At 44.7% G+C, this 17,678-nt stretch overlaps 2 protein-coding genes, 13 non-coding genes and 1 pseudogene across 15 annotated transcripts; 2 read left to right on the top strand and 14 right to left on the bottom strand.

Annotated features, from left to right (window-relative positions):
- Positions 1 to 4,921: 4,921 nt before the first annotated feature.
- LOC127309872 (uncharacterized) lies at positions 4,922 to 11,786 on the top strand (annotated as a pseudogene).
- LOC127310925 (small nucleolar RNA SNORD96 family) lies at positions 8,965 to 9,059 on the bottom strand. Its single transcript, XR_007857431.1, has one exon. It is a non-coding gene; the product is annotated as a small nucleolar RNA SNORD96 family (small nucleolar RNA).
- LOC127310930 (small nucleolar RNA SNORD96 family) lies at positions 9,166 to 9,258 on the bottom strand. Its single transcript, XR_007857436.1, has one exon. It is a non-coding gene; the product is annotated as a small nucleolar RNA SNORD96 family (small nucleolar RNA).
- Positions 9,311 to 9,405, bottom strand: LOC127310926 (small nucleolar RNA SNORD96 family). Its single transcript, XR_007857432.1, has one exon. It is a non-coding gene; the product is annotated as a small nucleolar RNA SNORD96 family (small nucleolar RNA).
- On the bottom strand, positions 9,520 to 9,614 carry LOC127310928 (small nucleolar RNA SNORD96 family). Its single transcript, XR_007857434.1, has one exon. It is a non-coding gene; the product is annotated as a small nucleolar RNA SNORD96 family (small nucleolar RNA).
- Positions 9,730 to 9,825, bottom strand: LOC127310929 (small nucleolar RNA SNORD96 family). The gene has a single exon (XR_007857435.1). It is a non-coding gene; the product is annotated as a small nucleolar RNA SNORD96 family (small nucleolar RNA).
- On the bottom strand, positions 9,924 to 10,044 carry LOC127311105 (small nucleolar RNA SNORD14). The gene has a single exon (XR_007857594.1). It is a non-coding gene; the product is annotated as a small nucleolar RNA SNORD14 (small nucleolar RNA).
- On the bottom strand, positions 10,162 to 10,283 carry LOC127311106 (small nucleolar RNA SNORD14). Its single transcript, XR_007857595.1, has one exon. It is a non-coding gene; the product is annotated as a small nucleolar RNA SNORD14 (small nucleolar RNA).
- On the bottom strand, positions 10,335 to 10,472 carry LOC127311038 (small nucleolar RNA snoR2/U65). The gene has a single exon (XR_007857530.1). It is a non-coding gene; the product is annotated as a small nucleolar RNA snoR2/U65 (small nucleolar RNA).
- LOC127311029 (small nucleolar RNA snoR77Y) lies at positions 10,662 to 10,744 on the bottom strand. The gene has a single exon (XR_007857522.1). It is a non-coding gene; the product is annotated as a small nucleolar RNA snoR77Y (small nucleolar RNA).
- LOC127311018 (small nucleolar RNA snoR31/Z110/Z27) lies at positions 10,856 to 10,952 on the bottom strand. Its single transcript, XR_007857512.1, has one exon. It is a non-coding gene; the product is annotated as a small nucleolar RNA snoR31/Z110/Z27 (small nucleolar RNA).
- Positions 11,092 to 11,189, bottom strand: LOC127311113 (small nucleolar RNA R30/Z108). The gene has a single exon (XR_007857602.1). It is a non-coding gene; the product is annotated as a small nucleolar RNA R30/Z108 (small nucleolar RNA).
- On the bottom strand, positions 11,273 to 11,378 carry LOC127311022 (small nucleolar RNA Z107/R87). Its single transcript, XR_007857515.1, has one exon. It is a non-coding gene; the product is annotated as a small nucleolar RNA Z107/R87 (small nucleolar RNA).
- LOC127311019 (small nucleolar RNA Z107/R87) lies at positions 11,657 to 11,762 on the bottom strand. Its single transcript, XR_007857513.1, has one exon. It is a non-coding gene; the product is annotated as a small nucleolar RNA Z107/R87 (small nucleolar RNA).
- A 141-nt stretch (positions 11,787 to 11,927) lies between the features above and the next one.
- LOC127305513 (small ribosomal subunit protein eS30z/eS30y/eS30x) lies at positions 11,928 to 12,464 on the bottom strand. Its single transcript, XM_051335982.1, has 2 exons — positions 12,332 to 12,464; positions 11,928 to 12,246 (listed from the first exon to the last, which is right to left on the bottom strand). The coding sequence occupies exons 1-2, from the start codon at positions 12,333 to 12,335 to the stop codon at positions 12,062 to 12,064; spliced, it is 189 nt and encodes a 62-aa protein (XP_051191942.1). The 5' UTR covers positions 12,336 to 12,464; the 3' UTR covers positions 11,928 to 12,061.
- A 108-nt stretch (positions 12,465 to 12,572) lies between these two features.
- LOC127305512 (18S rRNA (guanine-N(7))-methyltransferase RID2) lies at positions 12,573 to 15,970 on the top strand. Its single transcript, XM_051335981.2, has 8 exons — positions 12,573 to 12,832; positions 12,936 to 13,019; positions 13,118 to 13,173; positions 13,722 to 13,778; positions 13,880 to 13,929; positions 14,010 to 14,162; positions 14,253 to 14,403; positions 15,603 to 15,970. Exons 1-8 carry the CDS (start codon positions 12,661 to 12,663, stop codon positions 15,771 to 15,773), a joined length of 894 nt encoding a protein of 297 aa, XP_051191941.1. The 5' UTR covers positions 12,573 to 12,660; the 3' UTR covers positions 15,774 to 15,970.
- Positions 15,971 to 17,678: the final 1,708 nt, after the last annotated feature.

The following is a 17,678-nucleotide window of genomic DNA, read 5'->3' as shown; positions in this document are numbered from 1 at the left end:
CCACCTGATCATTTCCCATCACAAAGCTCTTGAAAGCTTGGATTGATGTGCCAAAATAAGCAAGAATAAAAGGGAGAATGGTTTTCTTCTATAGGTCCCATATGTATATTCTCCTTGGGATTGGGTTCCTTAACCTCTCCACCAACCCCATGCCGCCCTCCTCCTCATCTCGGTGCTATAAAGAAGCAACAGCCCCTTGTTCTCCTCTCTCCTTCCCCCACAGTCGCTCCTTCTCCCCTGAATCCCCCATGAATGATATCCATGGCACTTTCCTTGCTTAGTTGCTTGCCGATCGTCGGAATTGCATGGCCCTCCCTGTGATCTTCCACAGCTTTCTTGAACTGCACGCATGGGTCTGATCGCTCCGGCTTGCATGAGAGGGCAGTTCAATAAAGTTGTGGGAAATCTCAGAGAGAGGCCAGTTAGTCGGTATACAAATGCATCCAGTGAATTGATCTGCATCACATGAAGGTAAGCACCAGGAAGAGATGTGTTTATGCAGGCGTACATGTCTAGATGCGTGTGAGAGGACCCTTGGAAAGATTGGAATTCTGCCATCGTCTCTTGTCATGCTTACTGATTCTCGATGAATGAATAGTTAAAAGTCTCATTTTTTTTAGCTTTTCTTGCCAGGTTTGTTAATTCACAATTGTTACTATGTGTCTTGTAATGTTTACACCAAATTAAATTTGGAATGTTTGCCTATATGGGTCTCTGTTTGTCCAACAAAAAAAAGCTCTCAGCTTGCTGCCATGCTTCAGAATGCATTCTCGGTTGGTAAATTAAGTTTTCAACTGACGAGCTATCTCTGCTCTCTGAAAAATGTTTGCAAATATTCTTCACCTCCACAGTTCCACGCTACAGAATGCACCCCATGGTATTTAAGACATCCTCAGATGAAACTAAGAATTTCAGTGCTTACTTATGCCCCATGAATTGCTACGGTTTCTGAACTTTAGGTCCATTCTCTTGGCAGGTTTGTTTATTAGTAGTTGCCAATTTTTACATTGCATAGTTTCTGTCTACAAAAAATTACTAAATCTCCAAAACTCCTTTATTAATCGAATGAGGCAGAGTTTTTACCTTTGTTTCAAAAAAAAAAAATCTTACACGAGTACTAGCAATGAGGTTTCAGTTTTTGTGTCCCAGCCCACCCATTGGAAAACTGCCATATGGATCTCTCTTTCGTGAGAAAAAAGGAAGACAACATTCTTTCGCCTGTCTTTCACGCCCATGATTCGGGTGCGCGCTTGATTGGGAAGTTAATTCGGTCGTCAAATGATTGTATTTATTGTGTAAAAACCCTAAACCCTAATGTTTTTAGTGAGTTAAGATAATAGTGTTGTTTAGACACGGTACAAAATGGAGCAACCTGATTTGACTTGTTGCTGTGCGCACGACCAGCAGATCTTTTGGCCGTGAAAAGAGGGTTGGAAGAAAAAGACTGTGCCCTGCAAAAGGAGAAGAGCATGTACACGCACTGACAATACATGAAACCTCAAATCACATTCACACCCAGCCCAGTACTTGTTCCCCTTTGCTGCCTGTCTGTCATTGTCACAGATACCCCGACAATTATACTCCTCTGACGCCTCTGTCCCAGATTGCCCAAGCTTTGTTCAAAAAATAAATAGATTGCCCAAGCTGCCACACCAGCCAGCTGATGCTGCATGAGTGATGATGCGGCCATTATACATGGAGACATGTCATATGAATTGCATGCTCTCATCTTATCACTACACTTTGCTCATTTAGGGGTTCTTTGTTTCGTAGGATAGGAAATGATAGAAATAGTAAAACATAGGATTAGTACGTCATATTTAGTTGAATTCTATAGAAAGATTACCCGTAAAAATATCTATAGAAAGATGAGTTTTCGGATTTGCACTACGATTTTTTTTGGATTATTTCCTATAAGATATATTTCTATGAATAACTAGTGTAGGAAAAAAAATCATAGAATCTAAATCCTACATAGCTTCTACACAATTCATATGAATCAAAGGAGATCTTAGTGTATTTTCAAAGGATTCAACCTAAATCAAACAAAAACAAAATGTCTGATTTCATCCATTTGGGAGGTGAGCTCAACAACCGTTTGGATCAGCGCACCCAAAAACCACCCCCTCCCCCCACCCACCCACCCACACACATTTTTATGGCCTTATCGTCTTCCCGTGGAAGACGCTCTCATTGCAGCTATGACGCTTCGCATCCCAACAGACGTGTAGCCTTCAATACGCAGGAAATGTTCGCGAGCGGCATTCCTGGAACCCAACTATAAAAGGCCGTGACGTGCGACCCTTTCACCCAACAGACAAACCCGTCCTCCTCCTTCTCCGCCGCACTCCTACCTACGAACCATGCCTCGCCGTCTGCAAACCACATGGTCCAAGCTGACCCATGCCACGCGCAAGCACTACCCGTCGTCCGATGAGGAGCTGGAGGACGCGGCAATGAAGATGTGGCTGGGGACAGGAGTTCAACCATCTGCGGATGAGCGGCCAGCGGGCATCCTTGTTGGCCTCCTTCGAATATGTCGTGTGTGTCTGCTCCCTCGAGGAGGTGAACGCGGCATGCGAGGACGGCGTGAAGGAGCACTCCCGTCAGCAGGTTGCAGTGGCGAGCAGCCGTAGGCTGATGGTTGCCAAGCCGCCTTCCCATGATGGAGGCTACACGCGAGGCGCGCGAAGCGGAGGTGACGACGAGGAACGACGCATGGCGCCATCCACGCGCTCCCAAGTAGCGATGCCAGTGGCGACAAGCTAGGGCTGCAACGGTGAGGCAGGCCAACAGGGCTGGTCCATCCCGCATCGTGGCCTAGAGTAGAGTAGAGAACAACCTAGGCAAGATCCATTGTAATTGAGTTTAATTTTAATGAAAAAACATAAATGCTATCTTATTTATTTATATGACTGACTAGTGGGCCCGAGACGAACGGGGAGGACATTTGGGTTGTCCACGTCGCTTCCACTGGAGGCAAGAGCATCTCTAGTCATGTACCCCAAAGCGCCCCCCCAAAGCTTTTTTAGGTGCATCGGCTATTTTACCTGCCCAGCCGTGCGCCTCAAGGGGCCTTTTCGCCCAACGCGGCCCAATACGGTGTCCGGCGCCCCGAGGTCGTCCTCGCTCCACGGGGGATGCTTCGGGCGCACCGGACAGAGCGAAAAGCGAGGCGGGTACCCACCTGGCGGCGACCACATCTAGGACGGTTGCTTCTCGCATTTATTTCTCGCCGCGTCTCCCACCCCTCCGCCACCGCTCGATTTGTCGGCCGTCTCGACGGACAATTTCTCCTGCTTTGGACTCCGTCGTGACGACTGACGCCCTTTTCGCCGCCGCTGCTTCGCCAACGCGTCCCAGAACACGCCGGCAAACCCGCCCCTCCTACGCGCACAGAAGGTGTTTGGCGGTTTGTCTTGTAGGTCCGACACGTTGCTGTTCATTGCCTCCTCTACCGCGGATGAAATTTAACCATTTGTTTTGCTTCAGTCGTGGATAGCGAGGACGAGATGATCGTGGAAATGATGGAGGAAGAGGAAGCCTTCGACGACGACCTTCGGGGGAATTTGTCGATCATCGCGTCCCTCCAAAACATACTTGGCCACGCCGTAGAGGTTCAAAGCCGGGAAGAAAGAATTCGAAGCCCGATAGCTGCACAATGACTTCTTCGCAGAAAAGGCAACACATGCCGGCAATTTTTAGCGCCGGTATAGATGAGCAAGGGTTTGGTCATGTATATCCTCCATGGCGTTTGAGAGTTCGAACCCTACTTCAAACTGAAGCACGACGATATTGGCACAACCGGGTTCTCGTCGATTGAGAAGTGCACCGCCGCCATGAGGATGGTTGCATACGGAGTACCTGTCGATACACATGACGACTACATTCGCATTAGTGAGTCTACTACCATTGAGTGCATGTATAAGTTTTGCCGAGCTGTGGTGGGAAAGTTTAATAAATAGTACTTGAGAGGGCCAACTGAACAAGAGACTGCAAGGATCATGACCCAAAATGCAGCGAGAGGATTCTCTTGGATACTTGGAAGCATCGATTGTATCCATTGGTCATGAAAGAACTACTCGTTTGATCTAGCCCAACTTTTTTGGTTTGTTGTTGATTTGTTGTATTTTAAGTTGGAAATAATACATATTTATATTTATTTGTGCGCTATGTTTAACAAATTGTTTGTGTTTTCAAATACCCTAACCGAAAATGAAAACAAATTTTAGGGCCTCGTTTGAAGGGCGAAACTGGAGAGACACACGTCCCAAACGTAGCACCAAGCAACAGCGTCTCCTAAACACTTGATTCGGCGCGATTTAGAGGTCGCTTTGAGGAACGCGACTAAGTCTGAAGATGCTCTAAACTCATGTAGATTTGGGGTTCAAGTGGAATTGGATCCGCATAGATAAAGAAATAGACAAACCAAATTATGGTGTGTCTTCGCGCTGTTTGAGACGCCTTTTACAGCAGCGTCGAGCTAGCCTGGGTAGAAGTACATGTACTGGCTAGTTAGGTCAAGGTGTGATGGATGGATCCATGGGACTAAACAGTTGTGCAATGCTCACGTTTGCCATTGTTGTCGCTGCTGCTACCTACTAGCAGGTGGTACCTTTGCGTCTGCGTTGAGTGTGGTGTTGGGCAAGCGTGCACTGATACATGTGTGTGCTTTTTCTTAGAGCATCTCTACGGAGCGACGCATTTGGGACGCTCAAACGGACACGCGCTGGCCTAAATGTCAAAATCGACCGCGCGTCCGTTTACGTCGGGAAGGTTCCAACGGTACGACGCATACTTTTTTCCCATTTATAAAAGTCATAATTTACATTAATAAAAAACATAAAAAGAATTTTAAAAGGCCATAAAGGCGTCCTAAAAACTAGCTAATGGCTACTGCTTGTCGTCGGTGACTAGGTCGATGGACTTCGGCGTAGGCCATGGAAGCTGGTACGTCGGCGGTAGAGGAGGAAGGGCAGGCTACGGCAACTACGGCCAGGCCGTCACCTGCGCAGGAGGCTGTGGTGAAGGTGGCCACGGATCCCAGGCCGGAGCAGCAGCCGGCGTGCAGTCGTTGGAACGCGTCGGCGTGGCCGGAGGAGTCGCCGGCCTCCCCTGCGCAAGCGCCGACTCGCGGATCTGGATTGCGAGCCCGTCCCACATAGTGAGCTCGTTGAGCTCGTCGAGCTCGCTATTGGTCAGTGCCATGGTAATGGCCTCCTCCTCGCTAATGTCCAGCGGCTGGGTCTCCGGATCCCACGCCAGCCCGCCGTCGTCGTGGTCGTAGTCTGCGCGCTCCGTCTGTTCGTCCTCGTCCCCGTCCTCGTCCCGTACTCGTCGTCGTTCACCTGTTCTTCCGTGGCGATCTCGTGGTCGAAGTAGTCGAGGTCGCCGAGGTAGCCAGCGCAGCGGCGCGCGTCGAACTCCCACGTCCCGAACGAGATCTAGTTGTAGGAGTTGAGCGCGTACCCCGACAGTGCACCTCGTCCCGGCGCTCTCGATCCTCGCGCGCCACGGGGGTACGGGCACGCGCCTGGAGTTGAGGTACCAGCCTCCTCCAGGCAGGTTTGCGTCCGACCATGGCACCGGTCGGTTTTCCTCCGAAAGGCGGCACGCGAACTCGATACGGACGTACTGCCCGACCCGGGGCTTCTTGCCGGACCGCGAGCCGCTAGTCTCGTGGTCGTTCTTGGTCTTGTATACGGACGTACCGCACGACCCGGGGCTTCTTGTCGGACTGTGAGCCGCTAGCCTCGTGGACATTCTTGGTCTTGTATACGGACCTACCGCCCGACCCGGGACTTCTTGCCGGACCGCGAGCCACTAGCCTTGTGGTCGTTCTTGGTATTGTGGAACGGCTAGCATTTCTTCCCCATGACGTCCGTCGGGTGGATAGGGTGGGCGGTCAGGGAAATGGGCGCCGACATCGTTCCTTTAAGAGGCTCGGATGCCATCTCGCCTTCGATGTCCTGCCACTGCGATGTCGCCCAGCTGCGCACACTTGTGAAAGCCGAGGCGCGCCATTAACGCGGCCCTAAAAAGCTGTAGTGCGCCGCCCGTAAATTCGAAAGACGAAGTATTTGTGCCCCTGCCAGGCGGGCCTGTGCGACGACCGGTGCGTCCGCAGAGACGCAAAACTGACGCGTTTTTGGGCCACATTTGCGTCGCTGCGGACGGCCCAGTCACTATGCCTTGCCCCGCTGAAGGGGCTACCAGACACATTTTAGGCACGCGCGGACCCAAACGGTGGCTCGGCGTCTATTTGCATAGCTCCTGTCTATTTGCGTAGCTCCATTGGAGATGCCCTTACCTATGCACAGTTTGGTTCGTGTCTCTCATGGTGGAGGAATGAGATCTAAGTGACCAGGTGGTCTTCCTCGTGTACCAGTGGATAAGAGTTTTGAGTTCTCTTTGCGATTTTTTTAACGATGCCGAATATAATTGTCGTCTCTTTTGGCTAAAAAGGCTAGAATATGTAATCTACAAGATTTTGAATTGAAATCCTAGTCAACGTAATATTTAAAATACATATTTGCGGTCTTGCTAAAAAAACTCAATGACATACCTAAGACCCATGAGAGATCTAAAAAAAGGCACACCGGCCTAGACCTGAGGGGAGATGTTGGAAATAATTGTCTAGTCTATTCCATAAGATTGGTCTTTTGGTTAAACTAGCTAGAAAATGCAATTCTTCATAGAACGCATTTAGTTCGAATGAATTAAAAAAAATTAGGGGGAGTCTCATCTGGTATACAGCAGAGAAAACAACAACATTTGCATATGGTCTTCTTTGCACTAAAATTGGAGGAAATTTGTACTCTCTCCATCTAAAAATAGGTGACTTACTTTTGTCAGATATGAATGTAACTAGATGCATTTTAGTTTAAGATACATCGGTATCTTACATAAAATTGAAAATATATTTTTAAACAAGGGAGTACTAAGTCTAGCCTAATGAAAATGTTGGGTGTGTTTGGATTGTGATTTCGCTGGCAAATCTTTTATTTTTTCTGCTTCAAACTTATGAACACTAAGATCATTGGGTTTTTTCAAGAGAAAAACCCAACATGCTTATGTGATCATGCACAAGATAATCATCAAAAGTTAAACTCTTGCGGACGATTGGTAGGTGTACGTAATTTTGATGTATTCATCACTGGTCAGGTCAAAATCCATCTCAAAAGAGAGTTGCCAAAGCCTTTACTTAGTTAACCCTCTCTTTCTTTCGTTTGATTTTTAATCTATTTCCATTTATTCATATTTTCTATTTTCAAACTGGAAGTGTGTTTAAATTGGAAGGGTGTTTAAATTGGAGGAACTGGAAAGAGCCACACTCCAAGCTAGGTTCCACACAGCTTAAAAGCTCAATCAACAGCTGGAGATGCTCTTAGCATGTTTTCGCCAGTTTACTTTTAAGAGTTTGACGGTCAGACTTTAGAGAACATTTTCAATATCATAAGACAAGAATAAATAGCAAGAAAGGGACAGAAGTAATCAAGGGTAAAACTTTTTAAAAATAGACACAGATTAGCACATTAGCGTAGTGCATTAAGAGTTTTCCTAGATCAAACATTACAGAATTTTTTTTTAAACGGAGGCAAAAGCTTTGCCCCATCGATTAATTAAGCAAAAAGTGCACAATTTTTAAAAGAAAACCGGATGAAAACCATACCACAGGGACAAACCCCCACCCGCCACGCCACAAAGGCAAACCCGCTCAAACTCACTACTGATACAAGCAAACGACACACTCGCGAAGACTAGCCAACCAAGCCTGAGAGAAGATGTCGTGTCTACTATAACTGAAGAAGACGAACCGCTCAGAGAACTGCGCCAAAACGACCTTGTCACCCTCGCGACACAAAGTCAATGCCCTCCGACATACCGCTGCTCCATCACGCCCTACGCATTCACCAAGACCACCACCTTCCGGGGCCACCATCCCGACGTACCACCGCTAGCTCTCGAGCTACAACGCCAAACGAACCGTCCACCCGCAACCCAAACTGTCCAGGGCAAACGACGGCAGACCACGGTCATCACACCATCTCATCCAGGGCCACCGCCCCGACATAACGTCCAACCATCCACACTAGGGTTAGAAGAGTTAAGGGGTAACCAGTTTGATGTATCGCACACCACTATGGTCACATATAATGGGTGCACTTATTTGTGCATGAAAGGTGATAAACACTAGTGCTTAGACAAAAGGGAGTTTATTTTCCTACACATTTTTCAATCTCAAGATCAGAAACTGGATAAGATTGGCAAGTACCACAAAGATTGACATACAAAAAAAATTAGCAAACACAGCTTATGTAACAAAGTAAACAATAGAAAGTTTATTAAAAAAATATGGATCATACACATCACAAGTACACAAATAAGAAATTGTAATCAAATTTGTTGTACTGTAAATTATATCATAAATATACATGTACGTCCCTGTTTGTTCAAAACGAAACCACAGATACAAGCTCCACCACCTAAGCCACTACACCGGGTCAATTAGACCAGAACTAAGGGAGTAGTAATATCACTGGGTCAATTAGACCAGAACACAGTTTATGTAACAGTAAATAATAGCAAGTTTATTAACAAATATGGATCATACACATCGCAAGTACACAAATAAGAAATTGTAATCAAATTTGTAGTACTGTAAATTATATCATCAATATACATGTACTAGCTCTGCTCCTGTTTAGTCAAAACGAAACCACAGATACAAGCTCCACTACCTAAGCCACTACACCGGGTTAATTAGACCAGAACTAAGGGAGTAGTAATATCACCGACAAACATGTAGTAATAATTATACAACCAATAAGAGTTGCAGTTGACACTGATATATAAGGTAGACAAGTGGGTATTATTGGTGTCTTAGACAAAACAAGAAAACAGCAACAATAACATACCCAAAGAGAAGAAATCCAATTATCAAGGAAACATTATGGGTGAACACGACCTCAGAAATTTGGAAGTGACAGCATGGCCAATACAAAGCCAATCAGTCCCGAAAGATGGTTGTTTTTCATATAGGTTATCATCATGGGTCATTTCACCTGAAAAACAGAACTACCCAATCACAATTCCTAAAATTCACATCATATATTCAATAATGATAGAAAAACCAAGTAGCAAACACAAAACAAATGTTCAAATTGGCCTCAGAATTGCAGAATGACAGCATAGCCGCATAACAGCTGATCAGTCCCGAAAGATGGTATGATTAGAAGGTTTTTCCTCACCGGACCAATAAGTTAACATTGAAGAAAATCTGAACTAGAATCAAGTTAAGGTGGGAAATGGACATCAGAATTGCAGATTTGACAGCATGGCACATGTTGTGCACCAATCAGTCCCGAAAGATGGTGTGTTTTAATCATGTTATCATCATTGTCCAGCCATATCACCAACAAACACAAAAAATAAGCAATCCAAGACCAAGGAAAGAAAAAAACACAGAAATCTGAACTAGAGAGGCAGGACTTGTGTTGTGTTAACAAAGGTGGAAATGGACATCAGAATTGCAGATTAGACAGCATGGCACACATTGTGCACCAATCAGTCCCGAAAGATGGTGTGTTTTAATCGTGTTATCATCATTGTCCAGCCATATAACCAAAAATCAGAAAAATAAGCAATCCAATACCAAGGAAAGAAAAGAGGCACAGAAAACTGAACTAGAGAGAAAGAACTTGTTTTTGAGTTAGAAAGGTGGGAAATGGACATCAGAATTGCAGATTAGACAGCATGGCACACATCGTGCACCGATCAGTCCCGAAAGATGGTGTGTTTTAATCGTGTTTTTCATCATTGTCCAGCCAAATTCCAGTCCACAAAAAATTGATAAATACCACACAATAAATGAAAACAAGACCTAGATAAAAAAGAACTAATGGATCAGGACGCTCAAATATGCACTCAGACATCCAAGGAAGGAATTAGCAGCATTAGCTCTCAAGCCTGGCTGGGCGAAAGCTCTTAGGCGGCAACTGCGAATGTTTTGAGAAACAAGCCAATAATGCATCATCACTGGGCATTAGCATCCATTGAAGCAAAACAAAGTGGAAGAACAAAATATCTCTCTAGCATGGCATCAGATATCCAAGGATCTAGCAAAATGTATTTGAAAAAACCAACACTGGGAAAGTACCAAGGCTCAGACATCCAAGGAAGGAATTGGCAGCATTAACTCTCAAGCCTGGCAAGGCGAAAGCTCTTAGGTGGCAACTGCGAATGTTTTGAGAAACAAGCCTTAAATTTTGTCATCATAGCTATATTTTCCAAGTAACAACTTCAAAGCAAATAAGGTATGCATTAACAAGTGGGAATTTAATCACAATAATCGGCTCTGTGTCCCACTTGATGTGTGGTCACAGGTTCCTATAAATAAGTGAAACTAAATCTAGACCCAATCATAGATCCTATGGCAATGCTTGTAGCTACCAGAGAAGGACTATCAGGCCAAAGTTAGAATTAACGAATAGCTAACAGAATAGTACAGGAAATATTACCAAGCTAAATAAGAAAATATGCTTCCAAGACAGACAAGGTAATGTGATTATAACATTTGCACATGACAAAAGAAGTTGTTTATAGCTACTAAAACGAGATGATACAAAAAACAACTATATATTATGTAAAACAATGGCTGGAATCAACCTCAGAAAGCCGCATAAAATATCGTCATTTGGTAATCTGACGGTAATTCCAACATATAGCTAATCATCATTGGCTTAACTCTGTTTTCCATTATACTCCAGAGGTGTAACAAACTAAATAAAACTGTTGTAAGAATCCCACAAAATTTGATAGATATACATGCAATAAGCAAAACAAAAACAGAAATAGTATCATCAGAATACAAACGACATCTCATTCACAGGAAAATAGCACTGTGTCAGAAGGTGTCCTAAGATTTTTTCAAGATCTCATCACCTGATACTTGAAAAATACATAAAATCCGATAAACAAGTGATGTCCAAAGAAGTTTTCAATAGAATGTTCAGTCTGAGCTGACACAAAAGTAAAAACAGAAACAAATAAGACAAACATTTAGTAAGCCAAATTGTTGGAGGGCAACAGTGACTCAGTGGTGGCATAAAGTTATTAGGTTCGATTCTGCCAGCGATGTCCTCAGTGCTTTCAGAAGAGGGAGCTTGTTTGTCATCAGCGCAACAAAGCCTACTATAAAACAATACGCAAAACTAACAAAAAGAGAAACGAAAAGAGCCACATTATAAATAGACAACAAGGACAAAAATGTGATGGCTCAGTTCAGCGGGATACTCGGCATACAGATCATTCTCATAAGAGAATGACCTGTGATTTGGTCTGTTGAGCTTGAATATTACCAAGTCGTCACAGCCATCACATAGAATTATTTTCAGATCAGAGAGAAATCACCCTACTAAAACCAAAAAGAGACATGAGCTAAATATGACAACAGATAGGGCAGCTCAGAACTCTTTTGTATACCATATCCGCAACATAACCAAACATAAGTGATGTTCTACTGTTATGGACTTGATTTGAGCTACCCAAGGCAGAAGAACAGAAACAATTTTGAAATCAAGTACTCTAGTTAACACCAAAGTAGCTAGATAAGAAGCAAATTCGAACTTAAAAGCAAAAAAAATAGATACATTGTGATGGCTCGGTTCAGCGGGATAATCAGCATACAGATCAATCTCAAGTGAGAATGACCTGTGATTTGGTCTGTTGAGCTTGAATATTACCAAGTCGTCACTGCCATCACCAAAAAAAAACAATGGCAATAAATAGTTTTCAAATAACTAAAACCTACAAGCAAAATCAGTAACACAGGAAAACATCTGGACGATTCTAATATGACTATCTAAATAACACAAATTATTCATGGCATTGGGATAAGAAAACGTCACGTAATAGTAAGCAACACATATATAAGCATATTCCATTTCCAACATAACAGTCATACAGATCTTTACTCAGGTCTTAATAATCATCAGTACTGGAAAACATGCATACTGGAACGGAGCAGAGCTACTAGGGAACCAAAAAAAGGGCCTCAGATCTACTTCTCAGAGGAGTTGGGGCCGCGCTTCTTGCCGAAGCCGACGACGGCGGTGACGAAGCGGCGGTTGTACTGGATGCGCTTGTGGGCGCGGCCGCGCGGCTGCTTCTTCTTGTCCTGCTTGGCCACCTTGGGCGTCTGGCCCCGAACCTTCCCGGCGCGGGCCAACGATCCGTGAACCTTACCTGAGCGCACCACCGCAGCTCGTCAGAAACCGAGAAGCACGAACTGAGTAGAGAGGACGAGGTGAGGAGGGGGTCAGATGGTTACCCATGGCGTGGAGCGGCGGCGCTCGTACTGTCTCCGGCGACGAGGGGACGGCGAGCGCTCGGGCGGCGGCGGTTGCTTCTGGTGATGGAGGAAGATGCCCTAGACCGGTGGGAGATTTTATAGATGCTACTAGGGTTTCTTCATTGGGCCGTGGGCTTACGGGCCCATCGAAATGTTTTTGTACCGGGTTTACGGCCCACGGCCCGTCAGCGGCCCATAAAGGCGTGTGGCGCAGCGTGGGTAGTCCCGAGAGAAACCCTCGCAGCAGCGGCGGCGCAGGAGCACACGAGCGAGCTCGGCGGCGGCGCGAAGGAGGAAGCGGAGGCGAGATGCCGCGGCCGGAGGTGCAGGCGCCGCCGGAGATATTCTACAACGAGTCGGAGGCGCGCAAGTACACCACCTCGTCCCGCATCATCGAAATCCAGGCGAGGATTTCCGAGCGGGCGCTGGAGCTGCTCGCCCTCCCCAACGATGGCGTCCCCAGGATGCTCCTCGACATCGGTCAGCTTCTGCCCTGCGCTCTCTCACAGTCCAGTCCAATTATATGTGTTGCTACTGCTAGAATTATGTTTCCTTTGGTTGAGCTGTGGTACGTGAATCGCAGGGTGCGGCTCTGGACTTAGCGGTGAGACGTTGACGGAACATGGCCACCACTGGATTGGCTGCGATATTTCAGAGTCCATGCTTGGTGAGGAACTCCACTCGCCTTGTTGCTAGCTACTATGGGCACGTCGGTGTATTGCTTAAGTTTCTGTTATGTAGCTTCAATTTTGTTTTCCCTTGCAGACGTTGCTCTAGAGCGGGAAGCAGAGGGTGACCTCCTACTCGCGGACATGGGCGAGGTAAATTACATATCGTTGGATTAGTGGAGATTTTTGAGTTCCAGATGCCATGTTTATGTCATGACTCCACATGTCATGTAGGCTTGTCTTGAGTGATTCTTAGTCTTGCAGTTGAGTTTAATGTGTTATGTGGTAAAACAACGTGATAGGATGCATTCTTGGTATGATAATAGTGCACATGACTTCTGCGTAACATGATCTCAAAAGCAGACCTGATTGACACCATAAAATTAGATACATGATCTCAAAAGCAGACCTGATTGACACCATAAAATTAGATACTTGATCTCAAAAGCAGACTTGATTTGACACCATGAAATGAGATGGGCCTTCAAACCTTTGTGTAGTGCCAAAATAGTAGAATGAATCCAAAGAACCTAAACATTGCAGTATCGCCTTTTCTCCGTAACCGTATGGTTGCCGAGTGGCGAAATTACCATGATTTCACATCTTTGCTTTACACAACTACATCAACCTCTTCACAGCTGTGTAACCACAAGTTGTGGTACTTTGAGCTACTATTATGCTTACAATAACTCATCTTCCAGGGCTTAGGCCTGCGCCCAGGAGTTATTGATGGTGCAATCAGTATTTCAGCAGTTCAGGTTAACCTTTTAAGTTCTTGTTTTGTTTCTGCAACTAACTTGCCTTGTTTATTTCATCATTTCTAATTGTTCCACTACTGCTCTTTGTCGACTGTGTACAGTGGTTGTGCAATGCTGACAAGTCATCTCATGAACCAAGATTGCGGTTAAAGTACGTGAAGTTATATTGTAGTCTATCTCTTGTGTTATCTGCAACCAGTTCTTAACCTTGATGTGTGCATAATTTTTCAGGGCTTTCTTTGGATCACTATATAGATGCCTAGCAAGGGGAGCAAGAGCCGTTCTACAATTTTATGCTGATAATGTGAAGCAAACTGAAATGCTCGTGTCTTTTGCCATGAATGCTGGTTTTGCTGGTGGAGTGGTTATTGACTGGCCTCATAGGTAAGAATTTCATTGCCTTGAAGCCATGGTGTGCGAACAGTCTTGTGAATTTCATGCTGTAGACTTCTGCTGATGCCTTTCCTCTGACAGTTCGAAAGCAAAGAAATCCTACCTTGTCCTCACTTGTGGTTCACCTTCTGTTGCCACATCTCTCCCAAAGGCGAAAGGTCAAGATGGTGAGATGTGCAGCAGTGATGATGATGATGATGATGATGACGATGAGAGCAATGATGACCAAACAGTAAGCTCGCTTTTCACAAGACAATTTTCTGTTTTATACATTTTGAACTTATTTACTGCTCTTAATCTCTATCCTTTGTCTGCTGCTTTATTCCATGATGTTTTTCTAGTCTTAAGCTTCTTTACAAACAAGGTTTTAAATAGCTGTGCTATAGCGTTTTGGGAAGTCTAAAATCTAACTAAGGCACATTCTATCGCTGTCCTATTTACGGTTAAGGATGCTATCTCTTTTTTTTTGCGGTGTAATTATATCAAGTTCAACTCTACACTGGAGCGAAAGAAAAAGAACCAAAACAGAGAGACCCCATTGTGATACTATTTTTGTTGATGTTCTTGAGGATGATGATAATGATCGGCTTTGCGAAAATGCAAGAGATGAACCAATCAAGAACCAAGCAATGAATTCTGAGCCTGAGGACCATGGATCCGAACATGGAACAAGCAAGAGGAAAAGGGTTACCAGGAGTAATAAGCAACCCAAAAGGACTAAGCTCAATCCAGATGAAGAGGAAGAAGTGATTTCATCTTCCTCCTCAGATGAGGACACACAATTACCAATTGATCATTGAGCGCCCATAACTCTCTCTACTGACAGTGAAGAAGAATAGGTTCCAGTTTTCAAGTCATCATTGCCAGCTAGGTCCTTTTTAAGACTTAAAAGATTTGAACATTTCACGTCCTTTCAATCGTTTGGACATGTTGTTTACGTTACTTGATTGATCCAATGGTTTGTGATCTCAAAAATGGTGCCATGGACATGTATTAGTACTTCTAAATTAACATGTCTTCTTTTTTTCTCTTTATTGTGATTTATTTATTTTAAATCGTTTATCGTAAATTCCCTGATAGCTGACATAGACCTTGCTGCGTAACTTAGAAAAAACATGATTTAAAGCCTTGTTTACGAGTATCATAATGTATGTCATCTTAATCAACGAATGTCATTCATTTAATCCAATTGTATGTATCGGTTATGCAACATAATATTCCTGTGCAAACTTTCAGTTCTACCCAGTAATTCATGTATGTTCAATTACTCTTGAAATTGCTACTGCTGCTATCTTGGGCTGTGAGCTAACTGGCTGTGCTTGATCAAGAATCAACTTAGACCATACTTCTCTTTTTCTGCTCTCTAATTTGTAGGCCCTGAACAGATGATGGTCTTCCATTTATGATAAAAATGTATTTTCTCCAATGCAGGTCGGCACATATGGACGGAACCGGTCAAACAAGAGGCGGAAGGTGAACAACAAGAACAACGGTCGAGGCAAGGATTGGCTCCTGAGGAAAAAGGAGCAGATGAGAAAAAGAGGACGTGAGGTTCCTGCTGACACGAAATACACAGGGCGGAAGCGCAAGACCCGCTTCTAGTTTGGTAGCTTGTGGAGTGCCTATGCGCCCAGTGCCCGTTGTTTGCTGGTCATTTTATGCTTGAGAGTTTGCTGGATTGTGCTTACTTTTGTGTACCAATAGAGAGATGTTCTTAAGCTGCAGCAGTTTTGACAGTGCTATCATGTTTGTAGTACCTTCATAACGATATATAGTGACATGGTTGTTTCATGCTTGCATGGATTTGTGCTGAGTTACGCAATCTGTATTCAGACTCCAGAGTGCACTCAAGTAATGTGTTTTCTCGAAGAAAAGAATATGGGGGCAGTATTCAGTTCATCGTGGTGCTGGGGGAGAAAGAGGAATGCTCTCTACCCTGCGGCTGTAGTAAATCTTTGTAGGTTAAACTCCGTACGTATCACTGCTCAATGTATAAAAGTGAGAATCTTACTTGCAAATACTACAATAATTGAAATTCAAGCATGAATAGCTCTGGTGCATAGCATTTTAACCATTTTCAAATTCTTAAACTGAAACACCATAGTTCATTGTCAAAGGACCAACGCATCGCCAATGATGAGAACCATAGATCAGAATAGTCAACCCTGTAACCACACTGAAAATAACTCTGTTGGTGCTAGATGCATCACAGGAGCGAGAATAGGGTAGAGAGGACCTTATTTGCCATCATAATGCAGCCACCGCCTCATCATCCTCAAGAAAACACTGAAAACAACCTAAAAAGGAACGAGAACCCTCCTTTCGGTGAGGGGTCGTGCTCCGCCACGTCTCCAAGGTCCTAAGGCCACCGGAGACGGAGCAGACTGGAGGCATCGTCAGCGAGCGAACGGAACCCTAAATGGGTTGCACAGTCGCCTCTCTACTAGCGTACACGTACGTCCCAGTTCGTGTGTGAACTGAATTAAACTCATCATGTTGGTCTCTTCTTAGGATTTGGTCATGCGAGATAAGGAGATGGAATATTGTTTTCAGCCAAATCTTGTACTCAATTAGGCGTGGCAACTTTGTTCGTTGTGGGTCTCTTCATTATTAGGGTAATACTCGTTTCAAAAAAAATATTAGGGTAATGCCATGTCACTTCTCACAATGTCATAATGTTTGTAATACCTTTTTTTATTAAGGATATAGTTACATGGTGGTTTCATGTTTGCATGGATTTCTGTGAGTGCCTTCTGCTCCGATGGCGGACACCCCTTATTGGGGGGGGGGGGGGGGGTGCTTAAAACATAGTCAAGGCTTGGTGCAGCGAGTTAGAAGAGATGGTCCGACAAGCGCATAACAGGGCTGCGGTAGACGACATTTCCCCGCGGAAATGACACAGGCATAGCCACAGCTAAACAAGGGTGCCCCAAATGTACACCCATTATCTGGTCTAGCTCCATTCTAAAACAACTAGCTCACTCGGTGTTAGCAAAACCAACAAGCAAAATCCATAGTAATTTTGAACTTTGCACACCCATTCTCTAGTAAATCCGGCTCCGTCGATGGGCAACGAAATCTAGATTAGGTGCGTGACGGTGGGGCAGCCCATCAAGATCCATCATTAAGGCTCGCTTGATTTGTTTTTTAATAATAAGAACCCAAATTTGAATCCCTTGAAACTTGAACCTGGTTGGCTAGTTTTGTACATCCACTCCCCTAACCAAGTGAGCTAGGATCACTTATCCCCAATTGATGTGTTTGGTGACTCTTCTTCTACACGAGATATGTCAGTCACCGCACACTAGTGAAGAGTTCCAGTGGTGGCCATGAGTGGCTAGCTCCGGAGGGCACCAAAGAGATTTCAAGCACCGGCATATGTGGCACAATTGAGATGGTGATTGGAACAATGCTTTTGTCTAGGGTGAAACCAGTGAACTAGCCTTCCGTGGTTGGATCCAGCAAGGACACACATGTATCGTATCCTTGTTGAAGGCGTTGTCTTTC

The sequence above is a fragment of the Lolium perenne genome, chromosome 6 (genome assembly GCF_019359855.2).
Source record: "Lolium perenne isolate Kyuss_39 chromosome 6, Kyuss_2.0, whole genome shotgun sequence".
Taxonomy (NCBI): domain Eukaryota; kingdom Viridiplantae; phylum Streptophyta; class Magnoliopsida; order Poales; family Poaceae; genus Lolium; species Lolium perenne.
This window is presented reverse-complemented; position numbering and strand designations above follow the sequence as displayed.